This window comes from Pituophis catenifer, unplaced genomic scaffold (assembly GCF_029215685.1).
Source record: "Pituophis catenifer annectens isolate HBS135680 unplaced genomic scaffold, rPitCat1.0.hap2 SCAF_11, whole genome shotgun sequence".
NCBI lineage: Eukaryota > Metazoa > Chordata > Lepidosauria > Squamata > Colubridae > Pituophis > Pituophis catenifer.
The window spans coordinates 15,344,482-15,365,831 of NW_027256891.1; the positions used below are offsets into that span (position 1 = coordinate 15,344,482).

General features: G+C 42.8%; 1 protein-coding gene across 1 annotated transcript in view; it reads left to right on the forward strand.

Annotated features, from left to right (window-relative positions):
- TMLHE (trimethyllysine hydroxylase, epsilon) overlaps window positions 1–21,350 on the forward strand; it is a 43,654-nt gene that overhangs the window by 12,646 nt on the left and 9,658 nt on the right. The window contains exons 2-5 of the mRNA XM_070951931.1: window positions 8,908–9,056; window positions 11,633–11,809; window positions 14,614–14,893; window positions 20,176–20,295. Coding sequence (XP_070808032.1) covers window positions 8,909–9,056; window positions 11,633–11,809; window positions 14,614–14,893; window positions 20,176–20,295 — 725 coding nt within the window. The 5' untranslated portion in view covers window position 8,908. The remainder of the gene's footprint in view (window positions 1–8,907; window positions 9,057–11,632; window positions 11,810–14,613; window positions 14,894–20,175; window positions 20,296–21,350) is intronic.

Genomic DNA, 21,350 nt, shown 5'->3' on the forward strand with positions numbered 1-21,350 from the left:
TGGAGGTCATTTAGTCCAACCCCCTTTGCTCACGCAGGAGACCTGTCCTAGGGATTCGAACCGCCGAACTGCCGACTTTTCTGATCGACAAACTCAGTGTCTTAGCCACTGAGCCACCTAGCCAGGTTCAGGAACTCTCAAAAGTTCTAATAAAAATGGAAACCCTTCAATCCCATTCAGGTGTCTCTTTGGGTAGCTTCAAAGTTCTGAATTGAGTTAAGGGGCTGGATGAGAGCCAGGAACTCAGGAAATCGAGTAAGCAGAAGACAAGGTTTTCCTGACCATGGATGGTGCTTGGTGTTGGTTTCTGGTGGACAAAGATAGTGGAACAGAGAAGGCTGATGGCCGTGTCTTGAGAAGGAGATAAGGGCTTTTTCCTGGAAGGCTCTTACCAAATAAGAAATCACTCACCAGCTTTGTCTGAGCAGGTTTGCGTTTTAATAACCGGGAATTACCACAGTCTGAAGGGTTTGGAGAAGTCTCGGAAAGACCTTTGAACGAACAAGTCATTTGTTTCTAAGCTGACTTTCCCAAGAAACAGGCAGTCTGAGCTAATCCTAATGAACGTCAGATGTTCTTGTTTCTTCCTTTCCTCACCCTCTTTTTTTTAATCCAAATGTTCAAATTAATCTTTCGTCATTAATTATTGCTGCTTTTGTGACTCTGGCTATCCTTAATATCCCTTTTATTCTCTTGCTTTTCTGGCCTTAGGACATTTAAGGTGTTAAAAAACAAAAAAGGCATGAAGAGTAAATACATTTTATTTATTTGTTAAATTCAGATTGCCGGTTACCTCACTGCCCAAAGTGACTCTTAATCGTAGAAATCATTATCCTAGAATCATAGAAATCGTTGTAGAGTCTTAGAAATCATTGCTTAGGAACGATTCAAGGCAATGTTTCCTTTTTGCTTTTGCAAATCGTTTGAAAGCAAGGGCGTTAGGACAACTTCTTAGCAAGAGCATCTTTTTAAATTAATGTTTAATTAAACAGTAACTGAGAAAGGACAAAACACAAAAGAAAATGATGAGGGAAAGATACATTCCCAAGGAAAAAACAATGCATAAAAGTACTTTTAAAAAGGGAGAAAATGCAAGAATATTATTAAGGTAAAGGTAAAGATTCCCCTTGCACATATGTGCTAGTCGTTCCCGACTCTAGGGGGCAGTGCTCATCTCCGTTTCAAAGCCGAAGAGCCAGCGCTCTCCGAAGACATCTCCGTGGTCATGTGGCTGGCATGACTCAACGCCAAAGGCGCACGGAACACTGTTAACTTCCCACCAAAGGTGGTCCCTATTTTTCTACTTGCATTTTTTTACGTGCTTTCGAACTGCTAGGTTGACAGAAGCCGGGACAAGTAACGGGAGCTCACCCCATTACGCGGCACTAGGGATTCGAACCGCTGAACTGCCGAACTGTCAATCGAGAAGCTCAGCATCTTAGCCACTGAGCCACCACATCCCCTTTAAGAATGTTATTAGAGCATCTTAATAAAGAAGTTGGAATTGGCAAGTTAAATACCGGAAGAGTGAAAAAGATGATTAAGGGTTTGGCGATTCCGTCATAAGGAAGATTGGTTAGTGTTTAGCCAAAAATCTGAGAGTTTGAATGCCTTTAACAGGCTTCCAGACAGAGGATGGAGCAAATATATTTCATGTTCCCCCAAAGGATAAAACCTGAACCAACAAGTTTACATTTCAATCCAAATATTATTTTTTTTTGCTAATTATTAAGAAGAATTATTGCCAAATTCTTTTGTCTGTGAGTTTTAAAAATTATAGTGGATTTGAGAGGTGATTTCAGCTAATTTCCTGTATCGGGAAAGAATTGGAATTCAATTACCTTTATGGCTATGTTCAATTCTGCCTTTTTTTTAAGGGTTTTAGGAGGATTTCACCTTCTGAGATGTTACAGAATTTCTAAAAAAAAAAAAAAAAATAACCAAAGAACCACCAAAATAAAATATCTGCAATAAAAAAAAGCACGTGATTGAAAATTACTTCTTTCGGGCCAGCCAACTGGGTATTTATCTTATAAAATGTATGTTCCCTAATGCAACCTAATTTGATCTAACAAAAATCATCATTGATTTGTGCATCTTGTTCTTTGAAAGTAGCATACAGGTCATCCTTGATTTACGACGACAACTGAGCCCAAAGTTCATGTCGTTAAGTGAGAAGTTTGGTTAAGTGAGTTTTGCCCCATTTTACGACTTTTCTTGCCACTACTGTTATGTGGATCACTGCAGTTGTTAAATTAGTAACACCGTTGTTAAGCGAATCTGGCTTTCCCGTTGACTTTGCTTGTCAGTGGGTCGCAAAAGGGGACACTGTGACCGTCATAAATATGAGCCAGCTGTCAAACATCCAAATCTAAATCACATGACCATGGAGATGCTGCAATGGTCATAAGTGTGAAAAATGGTCAGAAGTCACTTTTTTCAGTAACTTCGAACGGTGACTATATGAATTGTTGTAAGACAATGACTTCCTGTAATGACTTTCATCTGGCCGGGTCATTCATTTAGTCTCTGAATGACTCAAAAAGCCCAGCGAAGGAGACCTTACCACATCATGTGGCAGGCTGTTCCACTGGCTGACAGCTTGTACAGTCAACAGGTTTCTCCTGGCATCTAACCTGAACCTTGTTCCTTGCAGTCCGGTCTCCTTTGGTTCTCTTCCTGCCCTCTGAGTCGTTTGAAAATAAGACCAATCCCCTGATTAAAATGATTTCTTGACAGCATGAATGATTTGTTGTAAATTAATCTCTGTTTGGTGTCTTTGGGATTAAGAAATCCCCACTGTTTTATAATTGAATTTCTGGGCAAATGAACAGAGGGTTCTTGCAGCACTGAATCTGGGGCATATTTCTACTTCCCTCAGGATGCTGCTATAGGGCATTGCACACCAAAACAACTAGACACAAAGAGAGTTTTTTTCCCCCTGTGCCATCACTTTGCTGAACACTTAATTCTCACAGCACAGTTTTAGGCCTAAGGATATTCAAGGTGAGTATTGCTGTTATCCTTCTCATCTGCTCATCTCTCTCTTGTCATCTTTTCTTCTTCTCATTTTTCCCACTACCTTCTCCTCTTGGTATCTTATCATCTATGATTTGTTGTTTGCATCTGACGATTAATTATTGTAACTATGATTTATGATCTATGACCTATCACCTTGTTGTTTGTATGTACACTGAGAGCTTAGACAAATTCCTTGTGTGTCCAATCACACTTGGCCAATAAAGAATTCTATTCTATTCAACTCTACTCTACTCTACTCTACTCTACTCTACTCTACTCTACTCTACTCTACTCTACTCCCAATATTCTATTCTATTCTATTCTATTCTATTCTATTCTATTCTATTCTATTCTATTCTATTCTATTCTATTCTATTCTACTCTACTCTACTCTACTCTACTCTACTCTACTCTACTCCCAATATTCTATTCTATTCTATTCTATTCTATTCTATTCTATTCTATTCTATTCTATTCTACTCTACTCTACTCTACTCTACTCTACTCTACTCCACTCCACTCCACTCCACTCCACTCCACTCCACTCCACTCCACTCCACTCCACTCCTCTCCACTCCACTAATATTCTGTTCTGTTCCGTTCCATTCCATTCAAAAATAAATTTCAAATGCAGGGATGTTGGAGAAATATATTCAGATCTGAGTTTTTCTACATTTATCTTAAGTATATGAACTGGAATGACTTTCTGGAGTGCCTGTTTTTCCAGAACTTTGCAATGCAGTTTGTTTCTCAAGAGCGTGCAGCAAAAGGCCTGCAATTGAGAGAAATTGCATGTGCAGATATCTTAAAAGTTTAAAAATAGGACAGCTAGAAAAATGCTATTTCATTCCTTTTCATAATGGCATTCTTCCTTCCTCTAACCTTAGATTGTTTTTGTGGTTTTGCTTCTCTATATAAGAAGGCTTCAAACCATAGATCTCCAGATAAAGTTTCTGGAGTCCAAATGTCATCATTTCCAACTATCAAAGAAACAGAACCATATCTAGGTTATCTTGCACTTCCATCTAGAAGATGTAGGTTTGGGGTGCAACTCTGCTCCTTAATTGGGGAAACTGCTCATCTGTAATAATATCCATGAGGTAGGAGTAGATGGTCATCCGATACGGATTATTTTTGAAGGCGTGTCCTGTAAAAATCAAGAAGTATGTTTTAGGTTTTAAAATGCTCAATTGCGATATATATCTGGCAATTCTTGCCTGGAAGTATTATTCTGAAAGCTCATTTAAAGTTTCCAAGGGTTGGCTTTATTGTAAATCTGTATTGAAATGTGAGTTAATTACCTCCAAATAGGAAACCTATACTAGGGATTCAAACCGCCGACTACTGACCTTTATGATTGACAAGCTCAGTGTCTTAGCCACTGAGCCACCTACCCAGATAACAGAATAACAGAGTTGGGAGGGACCTTGGAGGTCTTCTAATCTAACCCCTTACCATTTCAGACAAATGGTTGTTTAATCTCTTCTTAAAAACCTCCAGTGTTGGAGCACCCTCGATTTCCGAAAGCGTTCCTCTGATTAACTGATCTCACTGTCTGGAAATTTCTCTTTTTTTCCTGTGTTGGTTCTTTTCCATATTGCTTCTTGACCTGCCTTCAGGTGCTTTGGAGAATAGGTTGATCCCCTCTTCAAATATTGGAAGACAGCTACCATATCAACTCTAGTCCTTCTTTTCATTAAGCTAGACATACCCAATTCCTAAGGGACGCGGTGGCTCAGGGGCTAAGACGCTGAGCTTGTCAATCGAAAGGTCGGTAGTTCAGCGCTTCGAATCCCTAGCGCCGCGTAATGGGGTGAGCTCCCGTTACTTGTCCCAGCTTCTGCCAACCTAGCAGTTCGAAAGCACGTAAAAAATGCAAGTAGAAAAATAGGGACCACCTTTAGTGGGAAGGTAACAGCGTTCCGTGCGCCTTTGGCATTGACTCATGCCGGCCACATGACCACGGAGACGTCTTCGGACAGCGCTGGCTCTTCGACTTTGAAACGGAGATGAGCAACGCCCCCTAAAGTCTGGAACGACTAGCACATATGTGCAAGAGGAATCTTTACCTTTACCTTTTGCCCAATTCCTGCAACTGTTCTTCATTTATTTTTGCCTCCCATCCACTAATCATCTTTGTTGCTCTTCTCTGCATTCTTTCTAGAGTTTCAACATCAAATAAACTTCAAATACTTCATTTGATGCTTAATTACGACACATGCATGTATAAACCCACTTCTCTGACTTTCGGTTTGTGATTTAATCTATAAAGAGGCGTCAGAGGTACAACATAGGTGTTTTTATGCAGACACTGCTACATTTTCCTTATTTCATCTCCAATTTGAAGAATTATAGGGCAGATAATAAGGGTTTCTACAGGTCAAACATCTGGAAAAATGCAGCGGATATAGTGGGTAAGCATGCTGAGAAGCGCTGTGTTCAAATCTATATGAAACCATGATGTTTGATAAGCACTGATTGAACACTGAAGATGTTATCTGGTTGGGTAATGAAACATCTTGCAAGCAAACAGCCAAGCTCAGAGAGCACCAGGGACTCCCTGAGCTACAGTAGTGGCCAAAATTGTGGAAACCTTTCGGGAAAAGTGTATTTTTGAGGTTTGATGGCTAATAACACCACTTTTCTTTTCTTTTTTTTTTTTTTTTTTGGAGTTTCAAGATAATCCTATTCCACTGCTGGAATGGCCTGGGAATAGCCCAGCCCTTAACCCAATTGAAAATCTATGGAGCCGACTAAAGAAACTTGTTAGTCAGAAGCGACCCAGCAATAAAACCCAGTTAATAGAAGTAATCCTTCAATCTTGTTATTATAACATTATAACAGCTGCAGAACTAAAAGGCTTGGTTCACTCCATGGGAAGACATTGTAAGGCCATAATTCATGCTAAAGGTTACCCAACTAAGTATTAACTGACATGGTGATCATTTTTGTATATCTCGTTTTTTTGTATGTGTTTCACTTTTCTTCTTTGTACTGTAACTGCTATTCTAATAGAAAGCCGTTCATAAAAGTTATTGCATTACATTCTTGATTAAATGAACTTTCCATTGATATATCATTTTACGATACTACTACTCCAAATAAAAGCTAGTTATTAGCTAGTTTTAGAAAATACATTTTTCCCAAAAGGTTTCCACAATTTTGGCCATTACTGTAACTATACTCTTAGGATCAACAGAGCTGGCATTGGTGACAGTTTATTTATTTTAACACATTTTTTATTATTATTATTTTTTATGCCACCCATCTTCCCTACAAGTGAGTTTCCTATAAAGTTTCCCAGCTTTCCTGATGAGCTGTAGGGCTAAAAAAAAAAAAAAAAAAGCCTATTTATTTATTTATTTATTCATCCATCCATCCATCCATCCATTCATTTATTTAAAGTTTCCCAGCTTTCCTGATGAGCTATAGGGTTAAAAAAAAAGCCTATTCATTCATTCATTCATTCATTCAGCTTTCCTGATGAGCTGTAGCGCTAAAAAAAAAAGCCTATTTATTTATTTATTCATCCATCCATCCATCCATGAATTCATTCATTCATTTAAAGTTTCCCAGCTTTCCTGATGAGCTGTAGGGTTAAAAAAAAAGCCTATTTATTTATTTATTCATCCATCCATCCATTCATTCATTCATTTAAAGTTTCCCAGCTTTCCTGATGAGCTGTAGGGTTAAAAAAAAAAGCTTATTCATTCATTCATTCATTCATTCATTCATTCATTCATTCATTCATTCATTCATTCAAAGTTTCCCAGCTTTCCTGATGAGCTGTAGGGTTAAAAAAAAAAAAAAGCCTATTTATTCATTCATTCATTTAAAGTTTCCCAGCTTTCCTGATGAGCGCTAAAAAAAAACCTATTTATTTATTTATTTATTTATTTATTCATCCATCCATTCATCCATCTATTTAAAGTTTCCCAGCTTTCCTGATGAGCTGTAGCACTAAAAAAAAAGCCTATTTATTTATTCATCCATCCATCCATCCATCCATCCATTCATTCATTTAAAGTTTCCCAGCTTTCTTGATGAGCTGTAGGGTTAAAAAAAAACTTATTCATTCATTCATTCATCCATCCATCCATCCATCCATCCATCCATTCATTTAAAGTTTCCCAGCTTTCTTGATGAGCTGTAAGGTTAAAAAAAAACTTATTCATTCATTCATTCATTCATTCATTCATTCATTCATTCATTCATTCATTCATTAGTCATTCATTCAGTCATTCATACTTTAAGGTAGCAAACGTACCTAATACTCCTTCCTCCTCCTATTTTACCCCACAACAGCACCCTCTGTGAGATGAATCAACTCTGAACCTAGCCGAACGGTGGCCATTTTCTTTTTGGTAGTTTTTCTCTAGGGAGATTTTTTTCTTCTTCACGGCTTCAGGACCGACACAGCCTGGAGCGAAGGGGCCAGGGAGGTGGGAGTGTAGAGACAGCTGCGGTGTTGTAGCCTAAATAAAATTCTTTTCCCTGGGAATCAAGGACATTGGTGCAGGTGCTCAAAAGGTGGGGACTGAGGTTACCTAGCAACTGGACTGTATGCTGATTGGACTGTGGGACTTGGAGACTCTGTGGGGAGGGGAAGTGACAAAGTTTTACTTTTAATTGGGTGTAAAACCGGCAATTTTTCTGGTTTTTCACAAGGAATGTGCCAATTTGATATGTCCCAGTAAAATGTTCTTTGAGGAATTTGCCTGCCTCGGAATTCTTATTGACTCCGTATTACTTAGAAACCTGACATGCTCTTCTGTTTGAGACCGTCTCTTGCAGGTTTGTCTACATGTGGAAGAAGGCAGATGTGCTCCCTGTTATTCTTTGGTGCTTTAGGGGTGGGTTGGATGCTTCAAAGATGCTCTCGCTTTAATTCAAGTTTGGTTTTTTTCAGAGTCCCCATCTCATTAGCTTGCTACTGCTACAAAATTGGGTAGCAATCTTTGTGTCAACTCGCAAACTGGTCTGTTCTCGAGTTGCCATAGGCCAAGAGGGAAGTGAAACCTGCAAAATGGCACAGCAGCCAAAGACAGATGCACGTTCCACGCTTATCTCTCTCAAGGCTGTATGCCAGGGTTACCTACAGCAGCCAAGGGGAGTGACCTCTACAGCTCCGTTGGCAAATGTGATTGATGACATACCCTCAGGGAGGGGGGAAACAGAGTAATAATTGGAGTGTTTAACTACGTAAGGTCAGAGTTGGCTTCACTTGGGAACATGCCGACATGAAGCTCCTAATAAATAACTGAATTTCTTTTGAAGCTTAGCTCGCGACTCATGTTTTAATTAGGGCATCTGTTGGAACCCTGAAACATTGGTTATAAAAACCCGCATTCTGCTCTTCCATTGACCCTCCAGGGCTAAACTCAGATTGCAGAGTTGCTGTCAACTCTGAATCGAGTCCGGCTGAAGCCATCTTTTGCTGCTTCATAGTTGCTTCATAGTTGCCACATACTCTAAGGGGGAGGTGGATGGGGGGGATAGGGTTAGGGTTAGGGTTAGGTTAGGCAGACACAACAATGAGCTTTCCCATGAGAACCAAGGTCGTCCCAATAGGCGGCAGTTGAAGGAGGAGAGGAGTGACCGAGGAGCCCGCCGACTGTTTTAATTGGACAATGTGACTTGGGACAATTGGGGAGGGAAACAGTTACTCTTTTAATTATGCTATTCGCGCTGGAAACTTCAGAGTCGGTTTTCACTAGCTGTGCTGATATGATGTAGTAGCCAATAAATATGTTCATTGAGGGACCTGCCTACCTCGGAGTTCTGATTTCTTTGGATGCGTTATTTGGAACACTGAACAGTTGCTTTGCATTTTCAGTTGATTCTAGACGTCAGTGACTGTTTTCTCTTTGGGGCCTCCTTCTCCAGGATGTGGGGCTGTCAGCTGAGGCAGGTGCTCTGCAGCTTCCACCACCAGCTGAAGAAAGGTTTCAGGATCCTTCCAGCTTCGACCCATTGGCATCACACGGTCCCCACCCCATCCGACTGTGCCTGGCAGTTAAAAGATGGCCACCTAGGTAAGAACTGGATATTGAAGGGAAGGGAGTTCAAAAGAGATGGGGGTAGGTAGGAGCACCTCTAGGCATCACTGGGGGAGGGGAGAAGTTCCTGCTCTAGATGCCAGTTGCTTGGTGATGCTCGTTTCTAAAGGCCTACGTTCTTCTCCTTTCTAGTATTCTTTGTCCTACTCTTGAACATTATTCCATGCTCACAGTCCATCCTCTGGTGCATTCCAGCATTATCAGGGGAGGGGAGAAGGAAGGAAGGAAGGAAGGAAGGAAGGAAGGAAGGAAGGAAGGAAGGAAGGAAGGAAGATGCGATGGCACAGTGGTTAAAGTGCAGTACTGCAGGTGACTTCTGCTGACTGCTGGCTGCCAACAGTTTGGCAGATCGAATCTCACCAGGCTCACGGTTGACTCAGCCTTCCATCCTTCCGAGGTCGGTAAAATGAGGACCCAGATTGTTGGGGGCAAGAGGCTGACTCTGTAAACCGCTTAGAGAGGGCTGTAAACAGGGGTGGGATGCTGGGGGTTCGCAGGGGTTCGGGAGAACCTCTAGCTAAGATTCTGTGCAGTTCAGAGAACCCCCAAATCCCACTCCTGACAGGCCCCTCCCACCCTCCCCTCCTCTCCCAGGAGTTCCCTGTTTTGGATGCAGGTAAGTGCAGGGCACATGCATAGGTTCGAGGAGGGTGAAAAACAGGTCTACCGGAAGTTCGGGAAGGCCAGAAAGGGGACCGTTTCTGGCCTCCAGAGAGCCTCTGGAGCTGGGGAGGCCGTTTTTGCCCTCCCGGCGGCTCAAGGAAAGCCTCTGGAGCCCGGGGAGGGCAAAAAAAACCCCCTTCTGCTGTGGTGCAGGAGGCTGACTAGGCCACGCCCACCATGGCCACACCCACCCAGCAACCGGGCAGAGAACCCCTTGCTAAAATTTTTGAAACCCACCCCTGGATATACAGGACTATGAAGTGGTATATAAATCTAAGTGCTATTGGGAGGGAGGGAGGGAGGGAGGGAGGGAGGGAGGAAGGAAGGAAGGAAGGAAGGAAGGAAGGAAGGAAGGAAGGAAGGAAGGAAGGAAGGAAGGAAGGCCCTGCAAACCTTCTCTCCAAATTTTCTCATTACATTCCTTTCATGCAAATGATACTATCTTGGCTTCATAAATACCCACACTTATGTTACAGCTAAATCAGGGCTCTGCAACCTTAAACACTCAAAGAGCCATTTGGATCCGTTTCCCACAGAAAAAAAAAAACACCGGGAGCCTCAAAACCCTTCCCGTGCCTGACTATTCCTTGAGTGGCCACAAAATTAGCATATGTAGTTGAATTAAACATTCTCTTTTCTTCTGAAACTTTTCTTGGATTTATCCATGGTTGGCCTACTGGGGGTTGAAAAGCTCAATAAATTGTGTGCCAGCGGGTGTCACACATTGGTGGTTGTGATGCATATTATGAGTGACAGGGAGCGGCAGCAGAGGGGTGAAAGAGCCACATGCGGCTCCAGAGCCGCAGGTTGCTGACCCCTGAGCTAGATGCTTAAGCAACTTGTTCAGTACAATGGGGAAGCTTACGAAAGAAATTAACACAAGACATTAGGCTGGGTCACAAGTTATACACACAGAGCAGCTCCACTGTTTTTTTCAGGGTTTCTGAAGGATCTTCCCATCAAGGACAGGATTAGACCAGCTCTCCTGCCTGTTAGCCTTTCAGAGCAGGCAAAAACATTTTTTATTTAATCACGCAATTGCTGCCCAAGCAGGTTTTCATTGACTTAAGTAATTATTTGACCAATTCTAGCATGTTTTCATAGTGTTTTAATTCTGGTTTTAACAGGGTGTTGTTGTTTTTTTAATGCCTTCAAATTTGCCTGGACTCCTGGCACTGCTTGGATAGCATCCCTGCAGTTTTCTTGGCAAGGAATTCAGAAGTTGGTTCGCCCTTGCCTTCTCCTTTGCAGGGCTGAGAGGGAGGGACCGGACCAGAGTCACGCAACTGGACTTTGTCCCTAAGGCAGGGCCATCAATCTTGGTCTTTTGGCTTCTAATCCAAGACCTTTGATAGCTACTTCAAATTGGCTGTCTAACAGTGCTTATACGGTAGTGGCCAAAATTGTGGAAACCTCTTGGGAAAAGTGTATTTTTGAGGTTTGCTGACTAATAACACCACTTTTGGGGGGAGTTTCAAGATAATCCTATTCCACTTCTGGAATGGCCTGGGAATAGCCCAGACCTTAACCCAATTGAAAATCTATGGAGCTGACTAAAGAAACTTGTTAGTCAGAAGCGATCCAGCAATAAAACCCAGTTAATAGAAGCCATCATTCAATCTTGGTTTCACATTAGAACAGCTGCAGAACTAAAAGACTTGGTTCGCTCCATGGGAAGACGTTATAAGGCCGTAATTCATTCCAAAGTTACCCAACTAAGTATTAACTGACATGGGGTTAATTTTTGTATATCTCACTTTTTTTATGGTGATCATATTTGTATATCTCTTTTTTTTTTTTCTATGTGTATTCTGCAAGTTGCTCATAGTTCAACAGAAAGTCATTTGTTTTAACCAAGGGAAGGGTCTTGTTTTATCTTCTTTTCCTAGAGCTGAAATACAGGGACACTCTGATGCGCTTCGATTACTTTTGGCTGCGTGACCACTGCCGCTCGCCATCTTGCTACAACACCAAGACCAACCAACGCAGTCTGGATACGGCCAGTGTGGATCTCACGATCAAGCCCCAGGCGGTACGAGTCGATGAGACCACTCTCTTTCTCACCTGTGAGTTTCTGGAGTTTTGTGTTCTCCAAAGGCAGAGTGGGAGATGGTTCTGGAGATTGCTTCTTTCTGAAATGGGGATGGAAATGTCTGTCTATCTGTCTCCCTCTCCTCTCTCTCTCCTCTCTCTTTACTCTGTTTCTCCTCTCTCTCTCTCTCCTCTCTTTCTCGTCTCCCTCTCCTCTCTTCTCTCTCTCCCTCTCCTCTCTTCTCTCTCTCCTCCTCTCTCACACTCTCTCCCTCCGTCTCCTCTCTTTCCCTCTTCCTCCCTGCCTCTCCCTCTCCTCCCTCTTTTCTCTCTCTCCTCTCTTCTCTCTCTCCCTCTCCCTCTCCTTCCTCTTTTCTCTCTCTCCTCTCTTCTCTCCTTTCCTCTCTCTCACACCCTCTTCCCTCTCTCTCCTCTCTTTCTCTCCCTCTCCCTCCCTCTCCCCCCTCTCTCTTTTCTCCCTCTCTCCCCTCCTCTCTCTCTCCCTCTCTCTTCTCTCTCTTTCTCATCTCCCTCTTCTCTCTCTCTCCTCTCTCTCTCTGTGGCTGACTGTGTGTTTATAGTAAAAGTAAAGCTGTTGGAACATTCAAATGTGCTTGGAGATTTTGTTCAAGATGAAAGTGGAGGGAAAATAATATTCTAGTTGGTGAATAATTTAGAGAAGGAATTCTTCTGTTCCCATGGGTTCTTTCCTCCCTTCTTTGGTCATTCAATTGACCCTGAACTCAGTAGTTTGTTTAGGGTCACACGGAACCCACAAAACAGATCTTCTGCAATCTCAGAGCTCCTGATTGGACAGGGCTAAGCATTGTAGTTGTTTTGGAGGATTTTGGAGAAGTTCAGGCCAGGGACATATTGCACCCACTAACCCCCATCTCCCAGGTAAAGAGCTGAGACCTCATCCTGCACATTTTTGAAGGCCATGCACAACAAAGCTTACTGCAGGAATTACCTATTCTTAGTTCAACAGTACTTTACTGAATTTTTTTTTTCTTGTATAGCAAACATAAATATTTGTGACATTTCAAATGTGGTTGAACTACAATTCCCAGCATCCTTAGGATAGGAATCCTGTCCAATGTTAAAAGATGCTGGGTATTGTAGGTCATGGTTAACAGAAGAGCCAGAGGTTGTCTACCAATTTAATATATTTGCCAGATACTCTGTTCAAGTCCTGGGGTCATGTAATCTGTTTTTGCGACCTGACAAGCAGCGTCGATGGGGAATCCAGATTCACTTAACAACCGTGTTACCAACGTAACAAATGCAGTGATTTGCTTAACAATGGTGGCACAGAAAGTCAACAAAGGGAGCGAAGCTCCATTAACAAATGTTTCACTTAGCAATGTTGGGCTCGGTGGTGGTCATAACTCGAGGACTACCTGTCTATCGCTAACAAATACTTACCCTTGGAAGAAAGGACCCACAGAATTTTTGGCTGGGTTTACGCTGTGTGCTAATCCATAGCTTGTTTTAACTGTAGTGGGGGTTTTTTAACAATCCCAAAGTGCGCTAGGGACGCAGTGGCTCAGTGGCTAAAGATGCTGAGCTTCTCGATCAAAAGGTTGGCAGTTCAGCGGTTCAATCCGTAGTGCCAAGTAATGGGGTTAGCTCCCATTACTTGTCCCAACTCCTAGCAATTCGAAAGCACATAAAAAAATGCAAGTAGAAAAATAGGGACCACCTTTGGTGGAACGGTAATAGCTTTCCATACGCCTTTGGCGTTGACTCATGCTGGCCACATGACCACAGAGACGTCTTCGGACAGCGCTGGCTTTCCGGCTTTGAAACGGAGATGAGCACCGCCCCCTAGAGTCAGGAATGACTAGCACATATGTGCCAGGGGAACCTTTACCTTTAAAGTGTGCTAACCTAGTTTACAAGAAGCAAAACCAAGCCACTTGAGAGCTTAGTGCAGGGGTGTCAAACTCAATTTCATTGAGGGCTGCATCAGGGTTGTCTTCGACCTCGGGGGCTTGGGTGGGCCTGGCCAGGGTGGCCAATAGTTTGCTAGTAGTTTGTTTTGCTAGAACCCTGCCACTGAACACAGGGCTCGGGGGAGGTGGGGGGCACGTGCGGCCCTCCTGGGCTCCATTTTCAGCCGGGAGGGCCTCCTGCAGCTCTCTGCCAGCGAAAACGGACCCGGGGGTGGGGAGCCGCATGCAGCCCTCCCGTCCTCCGTTTTTGGCCACAATGGCCTCCTGCCTCCCTCTGCCATCCAAAACAGAGCTTGCATGCGCCTCCCCCCCCCCGAGCTCCATTTTTGCGCTGTAATAAAGACTGTCATAAACTGATTGATTGATCTGACAAATAAAAAATTATAGACCAATATCTTTATTACCGTATTTTTCGGAGTATAAGATGCACCTTTTTCCCCCAAAGAAGAGGGTGAAAATCTGGGTGCGTCTTATACTCCGAATGTAGCCCGGCCCAGCTTCTCAAACAGAGGTTTCAGAGGCTGAAAAAAGCATCAGAAATGAAGCTTCCGAAAAGAAGCTCCCGAACAGAGCTTCAGAAAAATAGCCTCCAAACAGAGCCTCAGAGGCTTTTTTTCTGAAGCTCTGTTTCAGAGGCTTTCAGAGGCAGGAAAAAAAGCAGAAAAAAAAGGCAAAGCAGAGAGCTCACAACCAAGGAACCTGTTGCTAAGATTCACCTCTGGGAACAGCTGATTGGGGGTATTCCAGGAGGCCGATCCACCCACCAATCAGCTTTTTTATTTTCCTCCCCAAAAACTAAGGTGCGTCTTATACTCTGAAAAATACGGTAAATGTAGACTGCAAAATTTTTGCTTTCAAACTTGTCTGTCTCCCTTCGCCACCAGGGCCAGATGGCCACGTGACCAAGTATGGTCTGGAATGGCTGCTGATGAACAGCTACGAGGGACAGAAGCATCAGGTCATGCAACCCCGGATCCTGTGGAATGCCGAAATTTACCAGGAAGCTCAAGTGCCTTCGGTCAACTACCATAGTTTCTTGGAAACCAATGAAGGACTGAGAGAATTCCTGCAGAATTTCCTGCTGTACGGCATTGCATTCGTGGAAAACGTTCCCCCAACCAAAGAAGACACGGAGGTCATAGCAGAGAGGATTAGTTTGATCAGGTAATTACGGAACCTCAGAGAAAGCCTTTTGTTGAGGAATTCACAGAGCAACCCTTGAGTAGCAAGGGTGTGCACATGAAAACGACTGAGAGCAATTGCGAATAATCACAGCCAACACAGAGATACACTGAGTTGTGTTTACTTTTAGGAAATAGTAATAAGGCACAGTCCAATATTCAGTCCAGGTCATACACAGATAAAGCAGTAGATAGTAAAACAATAGTCCAGAGATATTCCAATAACAAAGTCTTCTTACCAGTCGTTGTAGTCATACACAATAAACAGTTGCAAACAGTAGCGAACACAGCAAAAAGCAGTAACGAGCAGTAACGTTCAGCAAAGATCAGCAGAGAGAAACAAACTTGTTTCAAGCTCCCTCTTAAGGACATTGGCTACAGAGCTAACCAATCAGGACACAGTATGATGCAATACAGCAATACAGTCTTAAAGATATATATATATATATTAATTTGATTTATATGCCGCCCTTCTCCGGAGACTCAGGGTGGCTTACAGTGCACTAAGCAATAGCCTTCATACTTTTGTATATTTATACAAAGTCAGCTTATTGCCCCCACAAACTGGGTCCTCAATTTTCCTACCTTAGAAAGGATGGAAGGCTGAGTCAACCTTGAGCCTGGTAGGATTCGAACTTACAGTAATTGCAGGCAACTGGTGTTAATCACAATGCTATTAGTCTGCTGAGCCACCAAGCCCGTTTATATATTGAGGTTTTATATATTGCCAACCCAACAAGTTAGGTAATTATCATTTCCTAACACCTTTCCTTTCGTTTTGTCCCTTTTCTTTTCTTTTTGAGACATTTCCCCTTGGATTAAAATGGGATTAAAGTATTAAATGTTGATATATTTAATACTTGGGTTCACATGCAGGTCAAGCACATTGGGTTGTGAGTTAGTCCCCTAATAAGGGTAGTCCTTGATTTACTAACATAATTCAATTAGAACAGAGCTGGAAGGGATCTTGGAGGTCTTCTGGTCCAGCCCCGTTCAAGCAGGAGATCCTATACCATTTCACACAAGTGACTGTCCAATCTTTTCTTAAAAACATCCGGTGATGGAGCACCTATGATTTCTGAAGGCAAACTGTTCCCCTATCCTTACTGTCAGGAAGTTTCTCCTTAATTCCAGGTTGCTTCTCTCTTTGATTAGTTTCCAACCATTGTTCCTCATCCTGCCCTCTGATGCTTTGGAAAATAATTTGACCCCCACTTCTTTGTGGCAGCCCCTCAAATACTGGAATACTGCTATCATGTTACCCCCTAATTCTTCTTTTCTTTAGACTAGCCAGACCCAAAACCTGCAGCCGTTCTTCCTATGCTTTAATCTCCAGGCCTTTGATCATTTTAGTTGCTTTTCTCTGAACTTTTTTAATTCTCTGCTTGAACTTGCTGAGCAGAAATATGAGCATTCCTCCCCAAGATAATTTTACTGCACCCTTTTTTCCTGGTTGTCCTATCTTGAAAAGGTTCTCTTTAGAAAGCAAATACTTTTCCCTTTCTGAATTTTCACCTATGCAGATCGCCTCCTGTAATATATCTGTACCATCAATTGCCTCCAGAGTCGCTTCTTGAATTATAAAGGTAAAGGTAAAGGTTCCCCTCGCACATATGTGCTAGTCGCTTCCGACTCTAGAGGGTGGTGCTCATCTCCGTTTCAAAACCAAAGAGCCAGCGCTGTCCAAAGACATCTCCATGGTCATGTGGCTGGCATGACTCAACACCACAGGTGCATGGAACACTGTTATCTTCCCACCAAAGGTGGTCCCTATTTTTCTACTTGCCTTTTTTACCTGCTTTCGAACTGCTAGGTTGTCAGAAGCTGGGACAAGTAATGGGAGCTCACCCTGTTACGCGGCGCTAGGGATTCGAAGCACCGAACCGCCAACCTTTCTGATCGACAAGCTCAGCGTCATAGCCGCTGAGCCACCACGTCCCTTGTACAATAGTACCATCAATTGCTTCTAGAGTCTCTTCTTGAATTATAGCCATGTTATTTCTTTCTCTGCTTAAATATCCTGGCAGGTTTGTTTGGTTTTTTGCTAAGATATTAAGGTCTACTGTTTGCAGGCTAGCAATGCCCGATTCTAGCAAGAATCTTGTTTTTCTGAAAGGCAGTGAAAGATCTTGAGCTAAAGAGAAAAGAAGCAAGATTTTGTAGCAGGGTGGGAATGTTTTAGTGGTTGGGGCAAGCCCTGATTTCCTGTTTTGACAGAGCAGACCAAAAGGGCAACCTCAGTCCTGGGAGATCTGAAGATCAAAACAGTTTTCTCTGCTCGGGAGGAAAGGGCAAAGCAACACATCTCACACATCTAATTAAAATTAAATTGCCAGGTTGACCTTGAACTGACCAGGCGTCTGAAGAAAAAGGAATTTTGCAATGGTTCCTTGCTCCTTCCTTCCTTCCTTCCTTCCTTCCTTCTCCTTCTCTGCCCAGATTGCTAACCCTTAGCCTAAATTATTTGGAAAGAGGCTTTTTAAAAAAAAACAACAACTGGGAATTTCCAAAATGCATTGCGCTGGCATTGAATGCAAATGTTTCGCTTCTCCAAGTTTGTGACCGTTTTCTTGTCAAAGATCTTAAATCGACTCCAGCAGATTCCAGCAGATTTCAGTAGTTCTGTGAGATGTAGAGCTTACACCTGATTTTTTTTTAAAAAAATTGCCCCTTGCATTTAAATGAACAATGACTCTAATTTGCAAACAACTTACATGTAAGAGGATTAGTTTAAAAGGAAAAAGCATTTAAAGAGCAATGAATTACCATATTTTTCAGTATAAGACGCACCTTTTTCCCTCCAAAAAAGAGGGTGTGTCTTATACTCTGAATGTAGCCCCGCCCAGCCTCTCAAACGGAGATTTCAGAGGCTGAAAAAAGCATCAGAAACGAAGCTACAGAAAAAAAAAGTCTCTGAAACGAAGCTTCAGAAAAAAAAGTCTCTGAAACAAAAGGAGCTTCAGAAAAAAGCCTCTGAAACAAAGCTTCAGAAAAAAAGCCTCTGAAACGAAGCGTCAGAAAAAAAAGCCTCCGAAACAGAGCTTCAGGAAAAAAAGCCTCTGAAAGAAAGGTTTCAGAGGCTGAAAAAAAAGCAAGGCGCAGAGCTCACAACCAACGAACCTGTTGCTAAAATTCACCTCTGGGAACAGCTGGTTGGAGGTATTCCGGGAGGCCGATCCACCTGCCAATCAGCTTTTTTCTTATTTTCCTCCCCCAAAATTAAGGTGCGCCTTATACTCCGGTGTGTCTTATAGTCTGAAAAATACGGTAAATCTCTGCATAATAAGGATAATAACAACAAGGTATCTCAATCTATTGTCCCAATTCTATTGGTCAAGAATCAGTTTTAAGGTCTGGCGTTGCATTGTGGGTGTGTAACTTGCCATTCAGAACAGTGGCAAGAACCTCTGATCATTGATAAACACAATTAAAAATATTCATCGGACTTATCTTTTAATTCGGTCAGTACAGGCAGTCCTCGACTTAGGACCATAATTGAGTCTAGCACTTCTGTTGCTAAGCGAGACGTTTGTTAAGTGAATTTGCCTCATTTTACAATCTTTCTTGCTGCAGCTGTTAAGTGTATCTGGTTTCCCCATTGACTTTGTTTATAAGAAAGTCGCAAAGGTGATCACATGACCCCGGGACACTGTAACCGTCATAAATAAGAGTCAGTTGCCGAGCATCTGAATTTTGAACACATGACCATGGGGATGCTGCAACAGTCATAAGTGTGAAAAATGGTCACTTTTTCCAGTTGTAACTTTGAACGGTCACTAAGTGTAAGTCAAGGACCACCTGTAATGAATTACCCCACCCTGAAGGATTGAAACAGCTGGAATCATTCCTGGACCAACAAGCAAAAGTTCCACCTTTCCAGATGTTACTGGGAATTGTAAACTGTAATAGTGTCATGGACAATTATGTTTTTGATTTTACCCAGAAGATCCACATTTTGTAGGAACAGTTGATGTCCAGATGGATCTTGACGGACTTGAACACTGGGCCCTATCCAACAAAATGAAATTGAGTGTAGAGAAAAGTAAAGTCTTACATTTAGGCAAGAAAAACCAAAAGTATATACAGTATATAGTCTGGGTGAAACCAGGCTTAATAGCAGGAACTGTGAGAAGGATCTTGGAGTCTTAGTGGGCAACCAGTTAAATATGAGCTAATAGTGTGCAGCGGCAGCCAAAAAAGCCAGTGCAATCCTAAATTGCATTAACAGATGGATACAATCAAGCTCAAGGGAGGTACTAACACCACTCTATAAAGCCTTAGTAAGACCACACCTAGAATCCTGCATCCACACTATAAAAAAGATGTTGAGATTCTAGAAAAAGTGCAGAGAAGAGCAACCAGGATAATTAGGGGACTGGAGGCTAAAACATATGACAAACGGTTGCAGGAACTGGGCATGGCTAGTCTAGTGAAGAGAAGGACCAGGGGAGACATGATAGCAGGATTCCAATATTTGAGGGGCTGTCCCAGAGAGGAGGAGGGTCAACCTATTTTCCAAAGCATCTGAAGGCCAGACAAGGAATAATGGATGGAAACTGATCAAGGAGAGATTCAACCTGGAAATAAGAGAAATTTTCTGACAGTGAGAACAATCAAACAATGGAACAAAAGTTGCCTTCAGAAGTTGTGGGAGTTTCATCACTGGAGGCTTTCAAGAAGAGACTGGACTGCCATCTGTCAGAAATGATGTTGGGTCTCCTGCTTGGGCAGGAGGTTGGACTAGATGACCTAGAACAGTGATGGCTAACCTTTTTGCCATCGCGTGCCAAAAGTGGGGGTCACAGGTGTGCATGCCCACACCCATAATTCAATGTGCCCCGCCTCCCCCCCCATGCATGTACTCATGACCCCACCCTGCTTTGGGCATGTGATAGCACGATGGGCTTGGTAGGCCCATTTTTTGCCTTCCCCAGGCTCCAGAGGCTTTCTTGGAGCCTGGGGAGGGCGAAAACAGCCTTCCCCACCCCTCTGGAGGCCCTCCGGAGGCCAGAAACGGCCTGTTTCCCGACTTCCGGTGGGACCGGAAATTAGCTGGCTGGCGCGCACATGCGTGCTGGAGCTGAGCTAGGGCAACGCTCACGTGCCCACAGATATGGCTGCGTGTGCCACCTGTGCATAGGTTCACCATCACGGACCTACAAGGTCCCTTCCAACTCTGTTCATCTGTAATCTGTTAAACTCAGTGTTGGTTTTCTCTCTGTTTCTCTGCCTCCTTGTCTCATTTTCTTTTCTCTCCTCCTCTAGAGAAACTATCTACGGCAGGATGTGGTATTTCACCTCTGACTTCTCCCGCGGAGACACCGCTTACACCAAACTGGCTTTGGACCGTCATACAGATACCACTTACTTTCAGGAACCTTGTGGGTATGAGCCAATTTGCCAAAGAGGCAGAAACACCACGAATGAGATGACTGTAGCTGGCGGTATGGGCCATTCTGACGCAGCTTCTCCCACCTTGAGGAAAACCGCTCATGGTTTGGCGCTGGAGCCTCAGAATGTTTTGCACACCTCAGACTGAATCATATGGATACTCTTTATCTTGTGGAGCCCTCGATGCCCTCTGAGCTTAGGTGGTTTCCTTGCAGATGTTTCATTATCCAGCTAGATAACCTCATCAGTGCTAGAACGGAGTGAGGTTTGCTTTCAGTTCACATACAAGTGGCTTGATCTGACATTGGTAGTTCCTTGATGGGGGTCTTGTCTACTGCCTGATTGTTGGTCTGGTATTGTTGATCTAGTATTAATCAACATCCAGATAAGCAGGGATTAGTTATTTCTTTATTTATTCAATTTCTACGGCCACCCATCTCTGTCAATAGAATAGAATAGAATTCTTTATTGGCCAAGTGTGATTGGACGCACAAGGAACTTGTCTTTGGTGCATACGCTCTCAGTGTACATAAAAGACAAGATACATTCGTCAAGAGTCATAAGGCACAAAACTTAATGATAGTCATAGGGAAACAGTCAATATAAATCTTAAGGATACCAGCAACAAGGTTACAGTCATATAGTCATAAGTGGAAGGAGATGGGTGGTGGGAACAATGAGAAGATTAACAGTAGTGCAGACTTAGTAATTAGTTCGACAGTGTTGAGGGAATTATTTGTGATGGCGTTTTGGAAAAAGCTGTTCTTGTGTCTAGTTGTTCTGGTGTGCAGTGCTCTATAGCGTCGTTTTGAGGGTAGGAGTTGAAACAGTTTATGTCCAGGATGTGAGGGGTCTGTAAATATTTTTTTACTGGAATGATGGTGTTGAATGCTGAACTAAAGTCAATGACTCTGAGTGGATCATGCTCAATGACCCAGGTGATTAACACCAAGAGTAACTAGACCAAGTCAGACAAACAATCAAATAGTAAACAACAGCTTCATCAAGGAACCACCAAGGACATTTCCACCAACAGCGCCTTAGCAACA